The sequence below is a fragment of the Salvelinus namaycush genome, chromosome 8 (genome assembly GCF_016432855.1).
Source record: "Salvelinus namaycush isolate Seneca chromosome 8, SaNama_1.0, whole genome shotgun sequence".
Classification (NCBI taxonomy): domain Eukaryota; kingdom Metazoa; phylum Chordata; class Actinopteri; order Salmoniformes; family Salmonidae; genus Salvelinus; species Salvelinus namaycush.
The window spans coordinates 17679317-17697707 of record NC_052314.1 but is presented as its reverse complement, the minus strand read 5'-3'; the positions used below and the strand labels follow the sequence as shown (position 1 = coordinate 17697707).

The 18391-nt window shown below is 41.0% G+C and overlaps 1 protein-coding gene across 2 annotated transcripts in view; it reads left to right on the top strand.

The window, feature by feature from the left end:
* The first annotated feature begins 831 nt into the window (after positions 1-831).
* The window catches only part of LOC120052456 (AP-3 complex subunit delta-1-like), a 53260-nt gene continuing 35700 nt past the window's right edge, over positions 832-18391 (top strand). For both annotated transcript variants that reach the window (XM_038999378.1, XM_038999377.1), the window contains exons 1-12: positions 832-1093; positions 6417-6512; positions 6780-6860; positions 6949-7029; positions 8392-8499; positions 8594-8723; positions 8943-9082; positions 11236-11309; positions 11434-11483; positions 11867-11916; positions 12276-12324; positions 16295-16440. In XM_038999378.1, the coding sequence (XP_038855306.1) occupies positions 998-1093; positions 6417-6512; positions 6780-6860; positions 6949-7029; positions 8392-8499; positions 8594-8723; positions 8943-9082; positions 11236-11309; positions 11434-11483; positions 11867-11916; positions 12276-12324; positions 16295-16440 (1101 nt within the window). In that variant the 5' untranslated portion in view covers positions 832-997. The remainder of the gene's footprint in view (positions 1094-6416; positions 6513-6779; positions 6861-6948; positions 7030-8391; positions 8500-8593; positions 8724-8942; positions 9083-11235; positions 11310-11433; positions 11484-11866; positions 11917-12275; positions 12325-16294; positions 16441-18391) is intronic.

The following is an 18391-nucleotide window of genomic DNA, read 5'->3' as shown; positions in this document are numbered from 1 at the left end:
CCAGCCAGAGCCCGGACTTGAACCCAGTTGAACATCTCTGGAGAGGCCTGAAAATAGCTGTGCAGTGACGCTCCCCATCCAGCCTGACAGAACTTGAGGATCTGCAGAGAAGAATGGGAGAAACTCCCCAAATACAGGTGTGCCAAGCTTGTAGCGTCATACCCAAGAAGACTTGAGGCTGTAATCACTGCCAAAGGTGCTTCAACAAAGTACTGAAAAAGGGTCTGAATACTTATGTAAATGTTTTCAGTTTATTTATATATGTGTGTGTGTATATAAATTTGCTAAAAAATCGAAACTTGTTTTCGTCATGTGTTATTGTGTGTAGATTGATGAGGGGGGGAAACGATATAATCCATTTTAGAATAAGGCTGTAAAGTAACACAATTTGGAAAAAGTCAAGGGGTCTGAATACTTTCCAAATGCATTGTATATGGGCCTATGCTCGCTAGTGCATTTTTAGACTGGTCAGCGGTGTGAAATAGTTTTATGATGTAATATATATTTATGCAAGTTATATAACAAATGAATTGCCATATTTTTACATGTGTTTGTGCTGTCATGCATAATGCTCATTGAGATTGCTGTGGCAAAAAAAAGTCAGGTAGGTCAAAGGCTACATACTGTGCAAAAATTGGACATTGACACACTGACAGACTTGGTGAATAATTGCATTTTGCATAGAGAATATGACTGGAAAATAATTATCATCCATTCACATTAAACTGCGTACTAGACGTATATCTTTCATTTAATTGATTTCCATAATGAGAATTCCACATGAATACAACCAGTCAGCTGACTTTAGACGCCATTTTGTCAGGAGTACAGGACGCCCCATCTGGCCTCGCCTTCTCTGGCTGGGATTAATAAACAGTTACGAATCACGGAAAGACAATACCCGGGTGGATGAGAGACTGTCTTGCGGACCGGTTCGCACCCAAAAGACGTCTATTTTGTCCCCGAGGACAGAAGCGACAAAAGTTAGCCAACAGCCATGGCGTTGAAGATTGTTAAAGGGAGCATCGATCGGATGTTCGATAAAAACCTTCAAGATTTAGTACGTGGCATTAGGAATCACAAGGAAGATGAGGTAAAACGATTAACTGTGTTTTCGTTATTGTCTGATTTCACACTGTCAGTAAGTAAACATTCGTGTAACACATCTCATTGCAAAATAGCTAACGTTAGCCAGATCACCTACTATACTATTTGATGGCCTTTCCAACGTTAGCTTTCTGCACAGCTGTAATATGCTATTCCTAGCTAGCTGCTATCCACATATGCAGATAAATTACAATGAAAATATGTAACGTTATATAACAAGTTAACCAAGACTGAGTTGTAAATTCACGAATAACAACTAGCTGTCCAATTAGTCAACTCGTTAACTGTCATTACTCAATAATAATCGTCATATGACTAGCTAACTAACATTAGTTTGATAACGGTAACGTTAGGTTTCATCGCCCCTTCGAATCGGGTTGGCCGGTCTTGCACGAGTCTACTTCTTACTGGTGGTGAAACGCTACCTTGTTACTCCTCGTGGCAGGTGGTTTCAGGTGATCAACTTGACCGATAATGTGCCGTACAACCATTCAAACTTTAGTTAACTAGCTAGTAAGTGACAGCTAGGAAACTAACTAGCCAAGCTTATACACCTCAGCTGGTGATGATGCGCGGAATGATAACACATCTGTCTTGTTCAGCACTATATTCTCTTCATTTATTTGCTAACGGGCAGTAGTAAAAAAGTTACTTTTGCGTATAATGGCCTTCTATTGCATTAATACAAATAACAGAAACATGCAAACAAGATCTAGAAGGCGATTTTATTTTGTAGGCCTCTACATCGTCAGTCAGTGACGTTGCATAGGTGGACGAAAGGATGCTTCTTCCACACACCTCTGACAGCCTAGACTGAAAAACGTTCCCATTTAATTTACCCTTAAGCTACCACACTTTCTCCAATTTAAATAAATGTTATTTGTACAGGTATGCAGATAAAGTGAACTGATATTCAAGAAGTCAGACAGATCACCCGATGATGGGCTTATATAAATTCACACACTAATGTCATAATCATGCTTTAGTAATATGGTGGTTGTAGATTATACTAGTTATGTATACTGAACAGCAACGTCAGAAGATATTAAATGTGGTTTGGAAAACTTGAATATTCATACAAGAAAAGGTTTACACAAATATTTCCTTAACGGGCACAGCCAAAATAACGGTTGATACAGTTGAAGTTGGAAGTTTACATACACCTTAGCCAGTTAAATTTAAACTCAGTTTTTCACAATTCCTGACAATTAATCCTAGTAAAAATTCCTTGTCTTAGGTCAGTTAGGATCACCACTTTATTTTAAGAATGTGAAATGTCAGAATAATAGCAGAGAGAATGATTTTATTTCAGCTTTTATTTCTTTCATCACATTCCCAGTGGGTCAGAAGTTTACATACACTCAATTAGTATTTGGTAGCATTGCCTTTAAATTGTTTAACTTGGTTCAATGTTTCGGGTCAAATGTTTCGGGTAGCCTTCCACAAGCTTCCCACAATAAATTGGGTGAATTTTGGCCCATTCCTCCTGACAAAGCTGGTGTAACTGAGTCAGGTTTGTAGGCCTCCTTGCTCGCACACACTTTTTCAGTTCTGCCCACAAATGTTCAATAGGATTTAGGTCAGGGCTTTGTGATGGCCACTCCAATACCTTGACTTTGTTGTCCTTAAGCCATTTTGCCACAACTTTGGAAGTATGCTTGGGGTCATTGTTCATTTGGAAGACCCATTTGCAACCAAGCTTGAACTTCCTGACTGATGTCTTGATGTTGCTTCAATATATCCACATAATTTTCCTTCGTCATGATGCCATCTATTTTGTGAAGTGCAGCAGTCCCTCCTGCAGCAAAGCACCCCCACAACATGATGCTGCCACCCCCGTGCTTCATGGTTGGGATGGTGTTCTTCGGTTTGCAAGCCTTCCCCCTTTTCCTCCAAACATAACGATGGTCATTATGGCCAAACAGTTCTATATTTGTTTCATCAGACCAGAGGACATTTCTCCAAAAAGTCCGATCTTTGTCTCCATGTGCAGTTGCAAACCGTAGTCTGGCTTTTTTATGGCGGTTATGGAGCAGTGGCTTCTTCCTTGCTGAGCGGCCTTTCAGGTTATGTCAATATAGGACTCGTTTTACTGTGGATATAGATACTTTTGTACCTGTTTCCTCCAGCATCTTCACAAGGTCCTTTGCTGTTGTTCTGGGATTGATTTGCACTTTTCGTACCAAAGTACGTTCATCTCTAGGAGACAGAACACGTCTCCTTTTTGAGCGGTCCCATGGTGTTTATACTTGTGTACTATTGTTTGTACAGATGGACGTGGTACCTTCAGGCGTTTGGAAATTGCTCCCAAGGATGAACCAGACTTGTGGAGGTCTACACTTTTTTTCTGTGATTTCTCTTGATTTTCCCATGTATGTAAACTTCCGACTTCAACTGTATACAGTTCCCTGTGACGTACTGACAGCTTTTATGGTAGGTAGAAGTGCTCCTGTCTTCATGGGTGTTGCCCCAGTGTTTTCAGAATGATGTTAGTGAAGGTGTTTGGCTAATTAGGCTAGATCATCACAGAGTGGGTCGACAGCGTTTTACCTTGTAGTCCAATAGAGTGCACTGTTGTTAGGATGAGGTTTGGAGGAAGAAGTTACTCCAGAATGAATTCCTTAGGTTTAAGAAATTATGTCACTTAGCAGAGACCATTATGCTGTTATGCTGAGTATATTGCCACCATTCAATAAAATGATGCCAGTCAGTAGCTAGGACATAGGGAGTATTTTATAGCTGAATGCTCTTAAGCAGCAGAGTGAGCATGACCAGGCCTACTAAGAAATGTTGACTTGGGAATGAAATTTAGGCCTAGGTGTGATATCTAGAGCTTACCTGTTCTAACATTTCAAGTTGTCTATCTTGGGTTATTTTTATACACACCTTGATTGGTCACTGCTTCTGGTTTCAGCAGAGTTGTGGTGGCCACTGAGTGCTAATATGCCCTGGCAGTTATCTGGCAAAAGAAAGTTCATGCTTTGTCATGATTTTGTCCATTGCTTAGACAGACATACAAAGCATAATAGCTTTGACTCTATTTGACCACTCTACTAAGCCATGATCTTTTGATTCGGGTCCTAATGTATTCCCCTTTGTGTAACCCAACCCTACATACCTAGATAAGGTGGTTACCCAGCCAACAGTGGACAACTCACTAAAATATTAATTGGGTGTTCTCTCCTGGCCTGCCCAAGGTTTCTCATGGACACTCTATTTACTTTACGCATATATGCTGAGGGAAATAACACCGATCCATCTATTCTGTCGGTCCCGCATTTTGAAGGCAAGCAGATCTAGGAAGGTGTGAAGGCACACTGAATGCAATTGACATTAAATCCCAGATTTTAGAAGACAATATGTAACACTAACAAGTATGGCAGGTATTTTATTTGCCTATTCATGTCCCCTGATTTAAAAATAGTGTCTGAGAAGGTCTCTCCACTGTCTCCCTATACCTCCTTTAGAACCTGTTGTGCTGTAGAAATGTAGGTCTTGGCTCTAGAACAACTATTACAAATTTTTCAATTGGATCTGAATCAGGGCCTAAATTTTACACCTGCCAAATGTGGGTATATTTTGACATTGGCGTGTCTATTTCACCACCCACGTTGGCAGGTGGTCAGAGATCCACAGTGCGAAAATTTCACTGGCATTTGTGATTAAAAATAGTCAAGTAGAATCATATTTATTGTAAAATAAATGCTGCAGTAGCTGTTTTCAAAGTATTTCTGCCATTTTGTTTCATAATCTCACACTCAATTTGTGCAAATATGTACAAAAAGTATTTCAGCAGATTTTGTTTGTTTGTGTGGTTTAATTCGTGTGATAATACACACATTTTTGTGCGACTTCATTCATAACAAATGTGTTAACAACCCAATATTTTTAATCAACCAAGGTTGTCCCCGAAATTAGTATAATATAATAGTAGCTTTATGTATTATTTTATTTATTAATGCCAATGCTGTTTTATATGCTTGTTTTTGCTTAATACTTTGGGATACTGGTGCTGTGTCGGGTTTTATGAGGGTTGCCAGATTGGTGTAAAAAGATGTCGTGTTTTTGTGGTATCGATGAAGGTATTTGATTGGGGAATTAATTTAATTGAAATGTCTAGTAGAGGTCAACCAATTATGATTTTTCAACGCCGATACCGATTATTGGAGGACCAAAAAAAGTCGATACCGATTAATCGGCCGATTTTTTTTTTTTTTTTTTTTTTTTTTTTTTTTTTTTTACAAATATTTTTTATTTGTAATACCAATTACAACAATACTGAATTAACACTTTTCTTTTACCTTAATATAATACATCAATAAAATCAATTTAGCCTCAAATAAATAATGAAACATGTTGGAATATTGAAGACTCATGTTAAAAGGAACCACCAGCTTTTATATGTTCTCATGTTCTGAGCAAGGAACTTAAACGTTAGCTTTTTTACATGGTACATATTGCACTTTTACTTTCTTCTCCAACACTTTGTTTTTGCATTATTTAAACCAAATTGAACATGTTTCATTATTTATTTGAGGCTAAATAGATTTTATTGATGTATTATATTAAGTTAAAATAAGTGTTCATTCAGTATTGTTGTAATTGTCATTATTACAAATAAAATAAAACAATTGTCCAATTTAATCGGTATCTGCTTTTTTTGGTCCTCCAATAATCGGTATTGGCGTTGAAAAATCATAATCGGTCGATCTCTAGTAGTGACGCCTCTAGCACTGAGATGCAGTGCCTTAGACCGCTGCGCCACTCAGGAGCTTGTACAGTGCATTTGGAAAGCATTCAGACCACTTCCCTTTTTCCACATTTTGTTACGTTAGACTTATTTTAAAATGGATAACACATTTTTTTAAATCCCTCAATCTATACACAATACCCCATAATGCTAAAAGAAAAACAGGTTTATAGACTTTTGCTAATTTTATTACAAATAAAAAAACTGAACGATCACATTTTACATACGTATTCAGACCCTTTACTCAGTACTTTGTTGAAGCACCTTTGGCAGTGATTACAGCCTCAAGTCTTCTTGGGTATAACGCTACAAGCTTGGCACACCCATTCAATCATAGACTGAAAACCCTCACAAGCCTAAAACATATCTGATCAGAAGCTTGGGTTAATTACCTTATGTGTAAAATTAATGACATTTCAATTGCTGTAAGACTCCTCACCTTAGCCTGTATTTTAGCTGGTTCACTGAGGTAAACCAGTGGTGAAAAGTAATCCGTGAGTATCATGTGGAGGTTGTCATTCAGTCTGATGTCCTGTCTGGTTTCTGTGTCTCCGCTCAGGCTAAATACATCTCCACCTGCATCGACGAGATCAAGCAGGAGCTCAAGCAGGACAACATTGCTGTCAAGTCCAATGCCGTTTGCAAGCTCACCTACGTAAGATCACAGATCAGCACCCCTCACTGAAACTGCCCTCACTGTGAACAACAACACAGAGATGCACAACCAAAAACAATTCAGCTATATCCTAGGCCTGCTATGCATTATTTTTTTGCTAGATAACAGCTACTTTGAATACTGCCCATACTCAGTAAAAGCTATTTGAGAATGCATTTAGCCTGTGAGCTCTCACTGTCCACAGGGACAATGTAGTGGATGTCCAGTGCTCTGACTCCCTCTGTCTCTCCCCTTGTGCGTTAACAGTTGCAGATGCTGGGCTATGACGTCAGCTGGGCTGCATTCAACATCGTGGAAGTCATGAGCTCCTCCAAATTCACATACAAGGCAAGATAATCTGTATGTGTGGTATATTTAAAACAAATTGGGATATTCGAGAGTGTTTGAGGTTAAATATGGTGCTTCCTCTCTTCAGAGAATTGGTTACCTGGCCGCCTCCCAGTGCTTTCATGAGAGCACTGATGTAATCATGCTGACAACCAATCAGATCCGAAAGGTCAGTGATGCTTTTTTTTTTAAATCTTGCACCTTTGGCCTATCTGTCTATGATGTATTAAAGACCATCTCTGATACCGGCTACACTATATATACAAAATGAGTGGATTCAGCTATTTCAGCCACACCCGTTGGTGTATAAAATCTAGAACACAGCCATGCAATCTCCATAGACAAACATTGGCAGTAGAATGACTTTACTGAAGAGTTCAGTGACTTTCAGCATGGCACCGTCATAGGATGTCACCTTTCCAACAAGTCAGTTCGTCAAATTTCTGCCCTGCTAGAGCTGCCCCGGTCAACTGTAAGTGCTGTTATTGTGAAGTGGAAACATCTAGGAGCAACAACGGCTCAGCCACGAAGTGCTAGGCGACACAAGCTCACAGAACGGGGCCGCTGAGTGCTGTAACGCGTAAAAATCATCTGCAACACTCACTACTGACTTCCCAAACTGCCTCTGGAAGCAACGTCAGCACAAGAACTATTCGTCAGGAAATAAAATGGGCTTCCATGGCTGAGTAGACGCACACAAGCCTAAGATCACCATGCGCAATGCCAAGCGTCGGCTGGAGCGGTGTAAAGCTAAAAATCATCTGCATTGGACTCTGGAGCGGTGGACACACTTTCTCCGGAGTGATGAATCACGCTTCATTATCTGGCAGTTCGACGGACGAATCTGGGTTTGGCGGATGCCAGGAGAACGCTACCTGCCCCAATGCATAGTGCCAACTGTAAAGTTTGGTGGATGAGGAATAATGGTCTGGGGCTGTTTTTCATGGTTCGGGCTAGGCCCCTTAGTTCCAGTGAAGGGAAATCTTAACGCTACAGCATACAATGACATTCTAGACGATTCTGTGCTTCTAACTTTGTGGTAAGTTTGGGGCAAGCCCTTTCCTGTTTCAGTATGACAATGCCCCTGTGCACAAAGCGAGGTCCATACAGTAATGGTTTGTCAAGATTGGTGTGGAAGAACTTGACTGGCCTGCACAGAGCCCTGACTTCAACCCCATCGAACACCTTTGGGATGAATTGGAACGTGGACTGCGAGCCAGGACTAATCGCCAAACATCAGTGCCTAACCTCACTAATGCTCTTGTGGCTGAATGGAAGCAAGTCCTCACTAATGCTCTTGTGGCTGAATGGAAGCAAGTCCCTGCAGCAATGTTCCAACATCTAGTGGAAAGCCTTCCCAGAAGAGTGGAAGCTGTTATAGCAGCAAAGGAGGGACCAACTCCATATTAATGTCCATGATTTTGGAATGAAATGTTACATACTTTTGGTCATGTAGTGTATGTCCTCCCGTCCTTTTTTTCCCCTCTTTCACTTTCTCTACCTCTCTTTCACATCCATTTTTTTCTTTCAGGATCTGAGCAGTCCTAACCAGTACGACACCGGTGTGGCTCTCACTGGCCTCTCCTGCTTCGTGACCCCTGACCTGGCTCGGGACCTGGCCAATGACATCATGACTCTGGTGAGTTACATTCTCCAGCTCAAGAGTTCTTGCTGCACATTTTTGTCTGGTTTCATGCTTCTCTGACCTCTCTCTCTCTCGGTCTGTGCTGCAGATGTCCCACACAAAGCCTTACATCAGGAAGAAGGCAGTCCTGATCATGTACAAGGTGTTCCTGAAGTACCCCGAGTCTCTGCGCCCAGCTTTCCCCAGGATGAAGGAGAAACTGGAAGACCCTGACCCTGGTGAGAGAGATTAGTACCTACCTGCCTACTCTGTTGGTTGGGGCCAGACACATTTTTATCACCTTGAATCCTAAAGTATGCAGTAACTAAGGAAATTCTCTTAACTGGATGGAAGCTATTTTTAAAGTATTTTGGATGTATTTTATCTAATTCGTGTCCTAATGATTCCTTCAGCATGGATGTTGTTGATCTCATCTGTGTGATGTCTCTTTCCTGCAGGGGTCCAGTCAGCGGCTGTTAATGTCATCTGTGAGCTGGCCAGGAGGAACCCTAAGAACTACCTTTCTCTGGCCCCGCTTTTCTTCAAGCTCATGACCTCCTCCACCAACAACTGGGTCCTCATCAAGATCATCAAGCTGGTGAGTGAACAGGAAGGGAGCTGTGGAAATCACTGTGTCAGTAGCTAGGTTTCCATCCTATTGGTGATATATTGTCATGTGGGCATTTTTTAAATCAGCCTAAAAAATATGCACATAGGCTGACTTCGGTTGTCAGTCGAACAGTGTTTCCTCCGACAAATTGGTGCGGCTGGCTTCCGGGTTAACCGGGCGGGTGTTAAGAAGCGCGGTTTGGCTGGTAATGTTTCGAAGGACGCATGACTCGACCTTCACCTCTCCGGAGCCCGTTGGGAAGTTTTAGCGATGAGACAAGATCGTAATTACAAATAAATGAATAGAATATGCACATTTTCCCACCAGTGGTGTGTTTCCACCAAACGTACTTTTTGTGGAAAGAAAGCTATGCGTGATGATATAGAAGTGTACATGTACCGAATAAAAGTCGAAAGTTCAATGTGTTTCCATTGCATTTTCAACTCTACCGATAGTTTTATGTTTTAACCCATGTTTTATCACAAACTATTGCATTAAATAGTTAATGTGCCTACTTGTGTCTTGGCACAAGCACTCTAACCAACAGCTCACAGATACAGTGTGGGTAGGCTAGCCTACATTATGAGATTATTATGGATAAGAGCAAGATTATTTGTCTAGCGGCAGCCAGGGATCGATCATAATGTCACCAGAATAAGACCCTCGATATTAAATTGGAAAGGAGCATCAAACTCATCACCTTGCACTTTCACTACTCTGTGAAGTTCATTAGCTGGAGACTCATATCTCCCTCACTAACTTCAAGCACCAGCTGTCAGAGCAGCTCACAGATCACTGCACCTGTACATAGCCCATCTGTAAATAGCCCATCCAACTACCTCATCCCCATACTGTATTTATTTATTTATTTTGCTCCTTTGCACCCCAGTACCTCTACTTGCACATTCATCTTCTGCACATCTATCACTCCAGTGTTTAATTGCTATATCGTAATTACCTCGCCACCATGGCCTATTTATTGCCTTACCTCCCTTATCTCACCTCATTTGCACATAATGTATATTGACTTTTTCTGCTGTATTATTGACTGTATGTTTGTTTATTCCATGTGTAACTCTGTTGTTGTATGTGTTGAACTGCTTTGCTTTATCTTGGCCAGGTCACAGTTGTAAATGTGAACTAGTTCTCAACTAGCCTACCTGGTTAAATAAAGGTGAATTAAAATAAATAAATAACATGGTGAGCTCCAAAAGTATTTTGGACAGTGACAATTTTTGTTATTGTTTTGGCTCTGTACTCCAGCACTTTGGATTTGAAATGATACAATAACTATGAGGTTAAAGTGTATACTGTCAGCTTTAATCTGAGGGTATTTTCATCCATCTCGGGCAAACCGTTGAGAAATTACAGCATAGTCCCCCCCATTTTAGGGGACCAAAAGTATACAAATTCACTTATCTGTATTAAAGTAGTCCCCCAAGTAATTCCTCCCATGTAATGCTAACCTCTCACCATTACAATAACAGGGAAGGTTAGCATTTTTGGAGGGTATGATATTTATGCCTCTAACTTTCTCTCTTGTCATTATTTACGATTCATTCAGGATTATCCGTAATCATGGTAGCATCCACATTTATGTAGAAGTGTTTAGAAAAATATGATATTCTTATTTACAATAAAAGTGTCTCCAAAATGACTACATTATTTACCATTCATTTCTATTAAATCCAAAGTGCTGGAGTACAGAGCCAAAACAACAAACAATGTGTCACTGTCCCAATACTTTTGGAGCTCACTGTATATTCATCTGTAGCCTAATAATCAGCATGCTTTCTTGAGTCGTAGTGGGAGGACCATACAACATCATCGCGTGACTAAAAGTTTACTTCGATAGGATGGTTATTATATTAATATTTGCTCATTATTAATTTTATCGACACAAAGGTCTCACCTTGTCAAGCGTATATTGTTTTGTCGATATTTGGAAAGTTTACCAACAAATTTGCTGTTTACATCAGGCCTGTATTGACATTTTTTTTTATCCGACATACTTTACCCACATAAAGGTTGGATGGAAACCTGGTTAGTTAGTCAGTGGAACTTACATATTATTGCCCTGTATCACAACATGGAGAGGTGTTGTTCCTTTAGTGTGTGTAATGGTGACTTGTGTTTTTCAGTTTGGTGCCCTCACACCCCTGGAGCCTCGCTTGGGGAAGAAGCTGATAGAACCCTTAACAAACCTCATCCACAGGTGAGACACCTACAGAGATCCAACAACCAATATGGGTTTTGTTGAAGCACAAAAAGTTGTCTGAGGAAAATATTGATCTTCTGTCTATCTCTACTCCTTTTCTTACCCTTTCTTCCTCTCACAGTACCTCTGCTATGTCACTTCTATATGAATGTGTCAACACTGTGATAGCAGGTCAGTATTCCTCTTTTCACTTGTTCTTCTTGTATCTCTGTTTAGTCGTCTGGTTATCTGTGTGCTGGGTAGCCGTACATCTTTGTGAAGCTTGGGTATAAACTGAAGATGTGCGCAGTTAAACCAAGCTATTTTCTCATAACATTTTTTTATAAAAAATGTAAATTTATATTATACACCTTGCATGTCTATAGTCTTCAGTGTGGGCAGTTGTTTTGTTTGCGCCTTTGATGTGCTACTGAGGAGGTTGTTGACTCAATGCAGTTTGTTTTATGTTAAGTGAAAAACATCACTGAGCTTTCAAGATCACAGCTCTAACTGTTTTTGACAAGTATGTAAAGTTGTTGACACAGCAGGATCTTATTGTTTGTCCTCTGTTGCAGTGTTGATTTCCCTGTCCTCTGGGATGCCAAATCACAGTGCTAGTATTCAGGTAAGTCCCAGACACCATGTCCACTTTTTCTCTTTTGTAGCTAATGATGTGAACGCTTTCCACTCCAGTTTGATAACAATGCATGTTTACATCTTTGTTTTTATCATCACAAGTCTGTCAGTAGATGAACACCAAAAGATTGCGCAGGCTAGTGAAATTGTGATTAAAAAGCATTCATTTCTGAGCTCCTAAAATGTATAGAAATTCAAACTGTTCAAATGACTTTAGCTGGGTTCTATGGCTAGTGGGTTTCACCCACTTTCGGTGAATGTGCAGAATTGCTGTGCGCACATGCAAATACTGGAGCTTGTTTGGAAAGGTTTATATTGATAGTAATGGCATGTTTCTCTCTCTCTCAGCTCTGTGTCCAGAAACTGCGAATCCTGATTGAAGACTCGGACCAGAACTGTGAGCCCTCTGTCAATGCCTGCAGTGTGTCATTCTCTCATTGTCTGCGTGTTTCTGAGTAGCCACCCATCTAGTTTACAGCGATCTAAATCCCAAAACTCTGGATAACTCGACATTTTGACCACTCCCCCGAAATGCGGGCCGTTTGAAATGTTACTGTGCATAGTTGCAATTGCGACTGTCACAAGGTAGGGTTTTGTCTTTATACATTTATTATACACCTCTACTTCAACAGGCTATTTAGTTTCTAAAAATTGAGTATATTTGAGCAGTAATTAATCAGTCTTAGCAGGTTACAGCGAACAGTAAGTTAAACCATCTACGATCATTATGATGCATCTGGTGATTCGAGTTATCTGGCCAACTTGGTTGTGTGTAGATTAGATATACGTGGGCAGCTATGTTTAAAAAAATAGTTGAGTTCTCTATACTGATCCTCAAGGCCGTTTCGCTATTTAGGATCATAACATCAACAGACTCTTGCCTTCTTTTGCTCCCATCGACACCTTTTAAACTATTAGTCTCAAACATAGTACTGTTTACAGGGCTGCTCCTGACCTGCTCTGATGAAGCCAAACCTGTATCTGCACAGCGATAGCACTTTACCTCGAGGTTGCATTCACACATATTGATCCATAAACCTGATATACAGCTATCTTTTCCGGAGGTATCAACCGCTCCGATAATAATCTGTTTAGTGGATGTTATATATTGCCTGATTCCGCCAAAAAAATTGTGTCTGTTATCGGATTAGTCCACTATAGCTACTATGACTCAAGTTGGTGGCAAAAAAACAAAACTTCCATGTGTATATGTTGTCTCGTGTGAATGTCTGTGTTCTCGCCATCGTTCTGTTTGTTTGTATTTTCCTTTTCTTTGTGTTTTTAATTTCATGTTTTGTAGAGAAAATCTAATGGATGTGAAAATATCAGGTTGTTAGTCAGTATGTTATGTATGGGCTATTCCATGCTAACAGAATTATGCAGAGACTCAGATTTTTCACTTTAGAAAGTATGCCAAACAAAACATTGATTTCAAAGTTTAATAAACCGTACAACTCTATGCACAATGACTACTTTGAAAAATGTACACTGGTAATAGAATTACGGCAAACCATTCCTCGGTTTTATTCTGTTACCAATCTTGTATCTGCACAGTTCTTCCTATGAATGTGTTTTTGTAAAATGTTCAGTGGGATTGTTAAAAGTAGTCCTTGTTTATAGAGTTCTATGGTTTGTTAAATGTTGAAATCAATGTTTTATATTTTGAAGTGGGGCTGAACTTCTTAATTTAGCCTCTGTTTCAATTGTCCTCATTAGAAAATGTGACCGAGAACAAGATCTGGGTCTTGGGAGGCATGCTTTGATGTCAGTGTCGTGTGTGTTTGAACTTGGGAAACGTTTGTACTTTCACTCTGCCAAAACAGTACACAGCTAGTCACTTGAAACAGTTATCTAGAAAGAAGTAGCCTAGACTTGAAAAGTCTAAGCTACTTTCAGGTTTTGTGTTTGGAAGTAGCCTAGACTAGCTAGCAAGCTAGCCAACTTCTTTCGCCAATTAGCTTCAGCTGGCCGTTGTGCGACCGTGGCAAAGTTGATCTGACTTTGGATAGCTTATCTCTGGGGCTAGTTGGGGACTGTCAATAAATTACTCAACCTATGGGACAATATTTTCATGTTGCACATCTTTGTTGTCTTATTAAATTCTTTCAATATTTATATTTAAATTTTTACAATTTGTAGTTGGTTTGAAGTTAAGTCATTGAAATTTGCAGCTATAGAAATGTTAAATATTGTCCCATGTACTGTACATTGTGTAATTTACTTATGGTCCCTAACTAGCCGCATAGGGATATCGAATGTCAAACCAGATTGACCATTGGTATTATGATCGGGATGCGTGCAGCTGCGCTTTGAATTGAGGATCACTTGGGTGCTGTGGGCAGGATTGAAATAAACCCAACCCAAGGAAAATTTATGGTACCCTTAATTCCGTGATGTACCATTTCTTTCGTAATTATCTCGCAGATCTCTGTTTTGGACGAGAGTGACTATGACAAATGTATCCTATTTACACTTTGTAGTCAATTTTGACAGTAGAATAAATATTTTGGAATAATATCGATGCCACATAGGCCGTTACCTACCAGAGAAGTTTACTGCCTTCAAAGTGAAAAATCTGATTCTCAGCGTAATTATATAATATATAAAACAGGCATTCAGAATAGTGACAAGGGCCTACAGTAATGAGTTTAATGTAATCCGTGAGGTTTCAGCGGATGAGAGTGGATAGTGGAGACAGACAGTGCATTCGGAAAGTATTCAGACCCCTTGACTTTTTCCACATTTTGTTACATTACAGCCTTAGTCTAAAATCGATTAAATAGTTTTTTCCCCCCTCAATCTACACACAATACCCCATAATGACAAAGCAAAAACAGGTTTAAACATTTTCTGTGGGGGGGGGGGGTAACTATACATTTACATAAGTATTTAGACCCTTTACTCAGTACTTTGTTGAAGCACCTTTGGCAGCCATTACAGCCTTGAGTCTTCTTGGGTATGATGCTACAAGCTTGGCACACCTGTATTTGGGGAGTTTCTGTCATTCTTCTCTGCAGATCCTCTCAAGCTCTGTCAGGTTGGATGGGGAGCGTCACTTCATAGCTATTTTCAGGTCTCCAGATATGTTCAATCAGGTTCAAGTGTGCGCTCTGGCTGGGCCACTCAAGGACATTCAGAGACCTGTCCCGAAGCCACTCCTGAGTTGTCTTGGCTGTGTGCTTAGGGTCATTGTCCTGTTGGAAGGTGAACCAATCGCCCCAGTCTGAGGTCCTGAGCGCTCTGGAGCAGGTTTTCATTATCTTTGATCCTGACTAGTCTCCAAGTCCCTGCCGCTGAAAAACATCCCCACAGCATGATGCTGACACCAACATGCTTCACCGTAGCGATGGTGCCAGGTTTCCTACAGACATGACGCTTGGCATTCAGGCCAAAGAGTTCAATCTTGGTTTCATCAGACCAGAGAATCTTGTTTCTCATGATCTGAGAGTCTTTAGGTGCCTTTTGACGAACTCCAAGCGGGCTGTCATGTGCCTTTTACAGAGGAGTGGCTTCCGTCTGGCCACTACCATAAAGACCTGATTGGTTGTCCTTCTGGAAGGTTCTTTCATCTCCATAGAGGAACTCCAGCTCTGCTAGCGACCAAGGCCATTCTCCCCCGATTGTTCAGTTTGGCCAGGCGGCCAGCTCTAGGAAGAGTCTTGATGGTTCCAAACTTCTTCCATTTAAGAATGATGGAGGCCACTGTGTTCTTGGAGACCTTCAATGCTGCAGACATTTTTTGGTACCCTTCCCCAGATCTGTGGCTGACACAATCCGGTCTCAGAGCTCTACGGACAATTCCTTCGACCTCCTGGCTTGGTTTTTGCTCTGACATGCACTGTCAACTGTGGGAACTTTTATATAGGCAAGTGTGCCTTTCCAAATCATGTCCAATCAATTGAATTTAACACGGGTGGACTCCAATCAAGTTGTAGAAACATCTCAAGGATGATCAATGGCAACAGGATACACCTGAGCTCAATGTCGAGTCTCATAGCAAAGGGTCTGAATACTTATGTAAATAAGGTTATTCTGTAAAAAAAATATACATTTGCAAAAATTTCTAAACCTGTTTTTGCATTGTCATTTTGGGGTATTGTATGTAGATTGAGGATTTTTCAAAAATGTATTTAATACATTTTAGAATAAGGCTGTAATTTAACAATGTGTAAAAAGTCAAAGGGCCTGAGTACTGGGAGGCAGGCTATAGCCATAAGGTAATGTATACTACAGAATGTAAAGGCATGATGTATGGCTCGTAGACCAGTCTCCATAGTGCAGAACCGCTACTCTAGTGCATGTGGAAGCAGAATAGAAGGCCCTGTGTATAGTGTCCAGGCCACTGAGTGTGTTGTCTCTGTTCATAGTGAAGTACCTGGGCCTGCTGGCCATGTCCAAGATACTGAAGACTCATCCCAAGTCTGTCCAGTCCCACAAGGACCTCATCCTCCAATGTCTGGATGACAAGGACGAGTCCATCCGCCTGAGGGCTCTAGACCTGCTCTACGGCATGGTGCTTGTCACTGTCATAACACATGGTCATTGAATACACACTGACCCTACCCCCATGTCTTCACCACCTATGTCTACTCATGGGGAAATGCCCTAAGCTCAAAAACACTCCTACTCATTCCAGAGTTTTTCTTTATTTTTACTAATAATGAGGAGATCAAAACTATGACATAACACATGGAATGATGTAGTAACCAAAAAAGTGTTAAATAAATCAAAATATATTTTATATTTGAGATTCTTCAAAGTAGCCACCGTTGCCTTGATGACAGCTTTGCCCACTTGGTATTCTCTCAACCAGCTTCATGAGGTAGTCACCTGGAATGCATTTCAATTTACAGGTGTGCCTTGTTAATTTGTGGAATTTCTTTCCATCTTAGTGCGTTTGAGCCAATCAATCAGTTGTGTACTTCCGGCGCCGACCGAGATGGCCGCCTCGCTTTGCGTTCCTAGGAAAATATGCAGTATTTTGTTTTTTTTATGTGTTGTTCCTTACATTGGTACCCCAGGTAATCTTAGGTTTCATTACATACAGTCGGGAGGAACTACTGAATATAAGAGCAACGTCAACTCACCATCGTTACAACCAGGAATATGACTCTCCCGAAGCGGATCCTGTGTTTTGCCTTCCACCCAATACAATGGATCTGATCCCAGCCGGCGACCCTAAACAACGATGCCGTAAAAGAGGCAAACGAAGCGGTCTCCTGGTCAGGCTTCGGAGACGGGCACATCGCGCTTCACTCCCTAGCATACTACTCGCCAATGTCCAGTCTCTTGACAATAAGGTTGATGAAATCCGAGCAGGGGTAACATTCCAGAGAGACATCAGAGATTGTAACGTTCTTTGCTTCACGGAAACATGGCTCACTCGAGAGACGCTAACGGAGTCGGTGCAGCCAGCTGGTTTTTTCACGCATCGCGCTGACAGAAACAAACATCTTTCTGGTAAGAAGAGGGGCGGGGGTGTATGCCTTTATGATTAACGAGACGTGGTGTGATCATAACAACATACAGGAACTCAAGTCATTCTGTTCACCTGATTTAGAATTCCTCACAATCAAATGTCGACCGCGTTATCTACCAAGGGAATTCTCTTCGATTATAATCACAGCCGTATATATTCCCCCCCAAGCAGACACATTGATGGCCCTGAACGAACTTTATCTGACTCTTTGTAAACTGGAAACCACACACCCTGAGGCTGCATTCATCGTAGCTGGGGATTTTAACAAGGCTAATCTGAAAACAAAACTCCCTAAATTCTATCAGCATATCGATTGTGCTACCAGGGCTGGTAAAACCTTGGATCATTGTTATACTAACTTCCGCAACGCATATAAGGCCCTCCCCCGCCCTCCTTTCGGAAAATCTGACCACGACTCCATTTTGTTGCTTCCAGCCTACAAACAGAAACTAAAACAGCAAGCTCCCGCGCTCAGGTCTGTTCAACGCTGGTCCGACCAATCTGATTCCACGCTTCAAGACTGCTTCGATCACGTGGATTGGGATATGTTCCGCATTGCGTCCAACAACAACATTGTTGAATACGCTGATTCGGTGAGCGAGTTCATTAGAAAGTGCATTGACGATGTCGTACCCACAGCAACGATTAAAACATTCCCAAACCAGAAAACGTGGATTGATGGCAGCATTCGCGTGAAACTGAAAGCGCGAACCACTGCTTTTAACCAGGGCAAGGTGACCGGAAACATGACCGAATACAAACAGTGTAGCTATTCCCTCCGCAAGGCAATCAAACAAGCTAAGTCCCAGTATAGAGACAAAGTAGAGTCGCAATTCAACAGCTCAGACACAAGAGGTATGTGGCAGGGTCTACAGTCAATCATGGATTACAAAAAGAAAACCAGCCCCGTCGCGGACCAGGATGTCTTGCTCCCAGACAGACTAAACAACTTCTTTGCTCGCTTTGAGGACAATACAGTGCCACT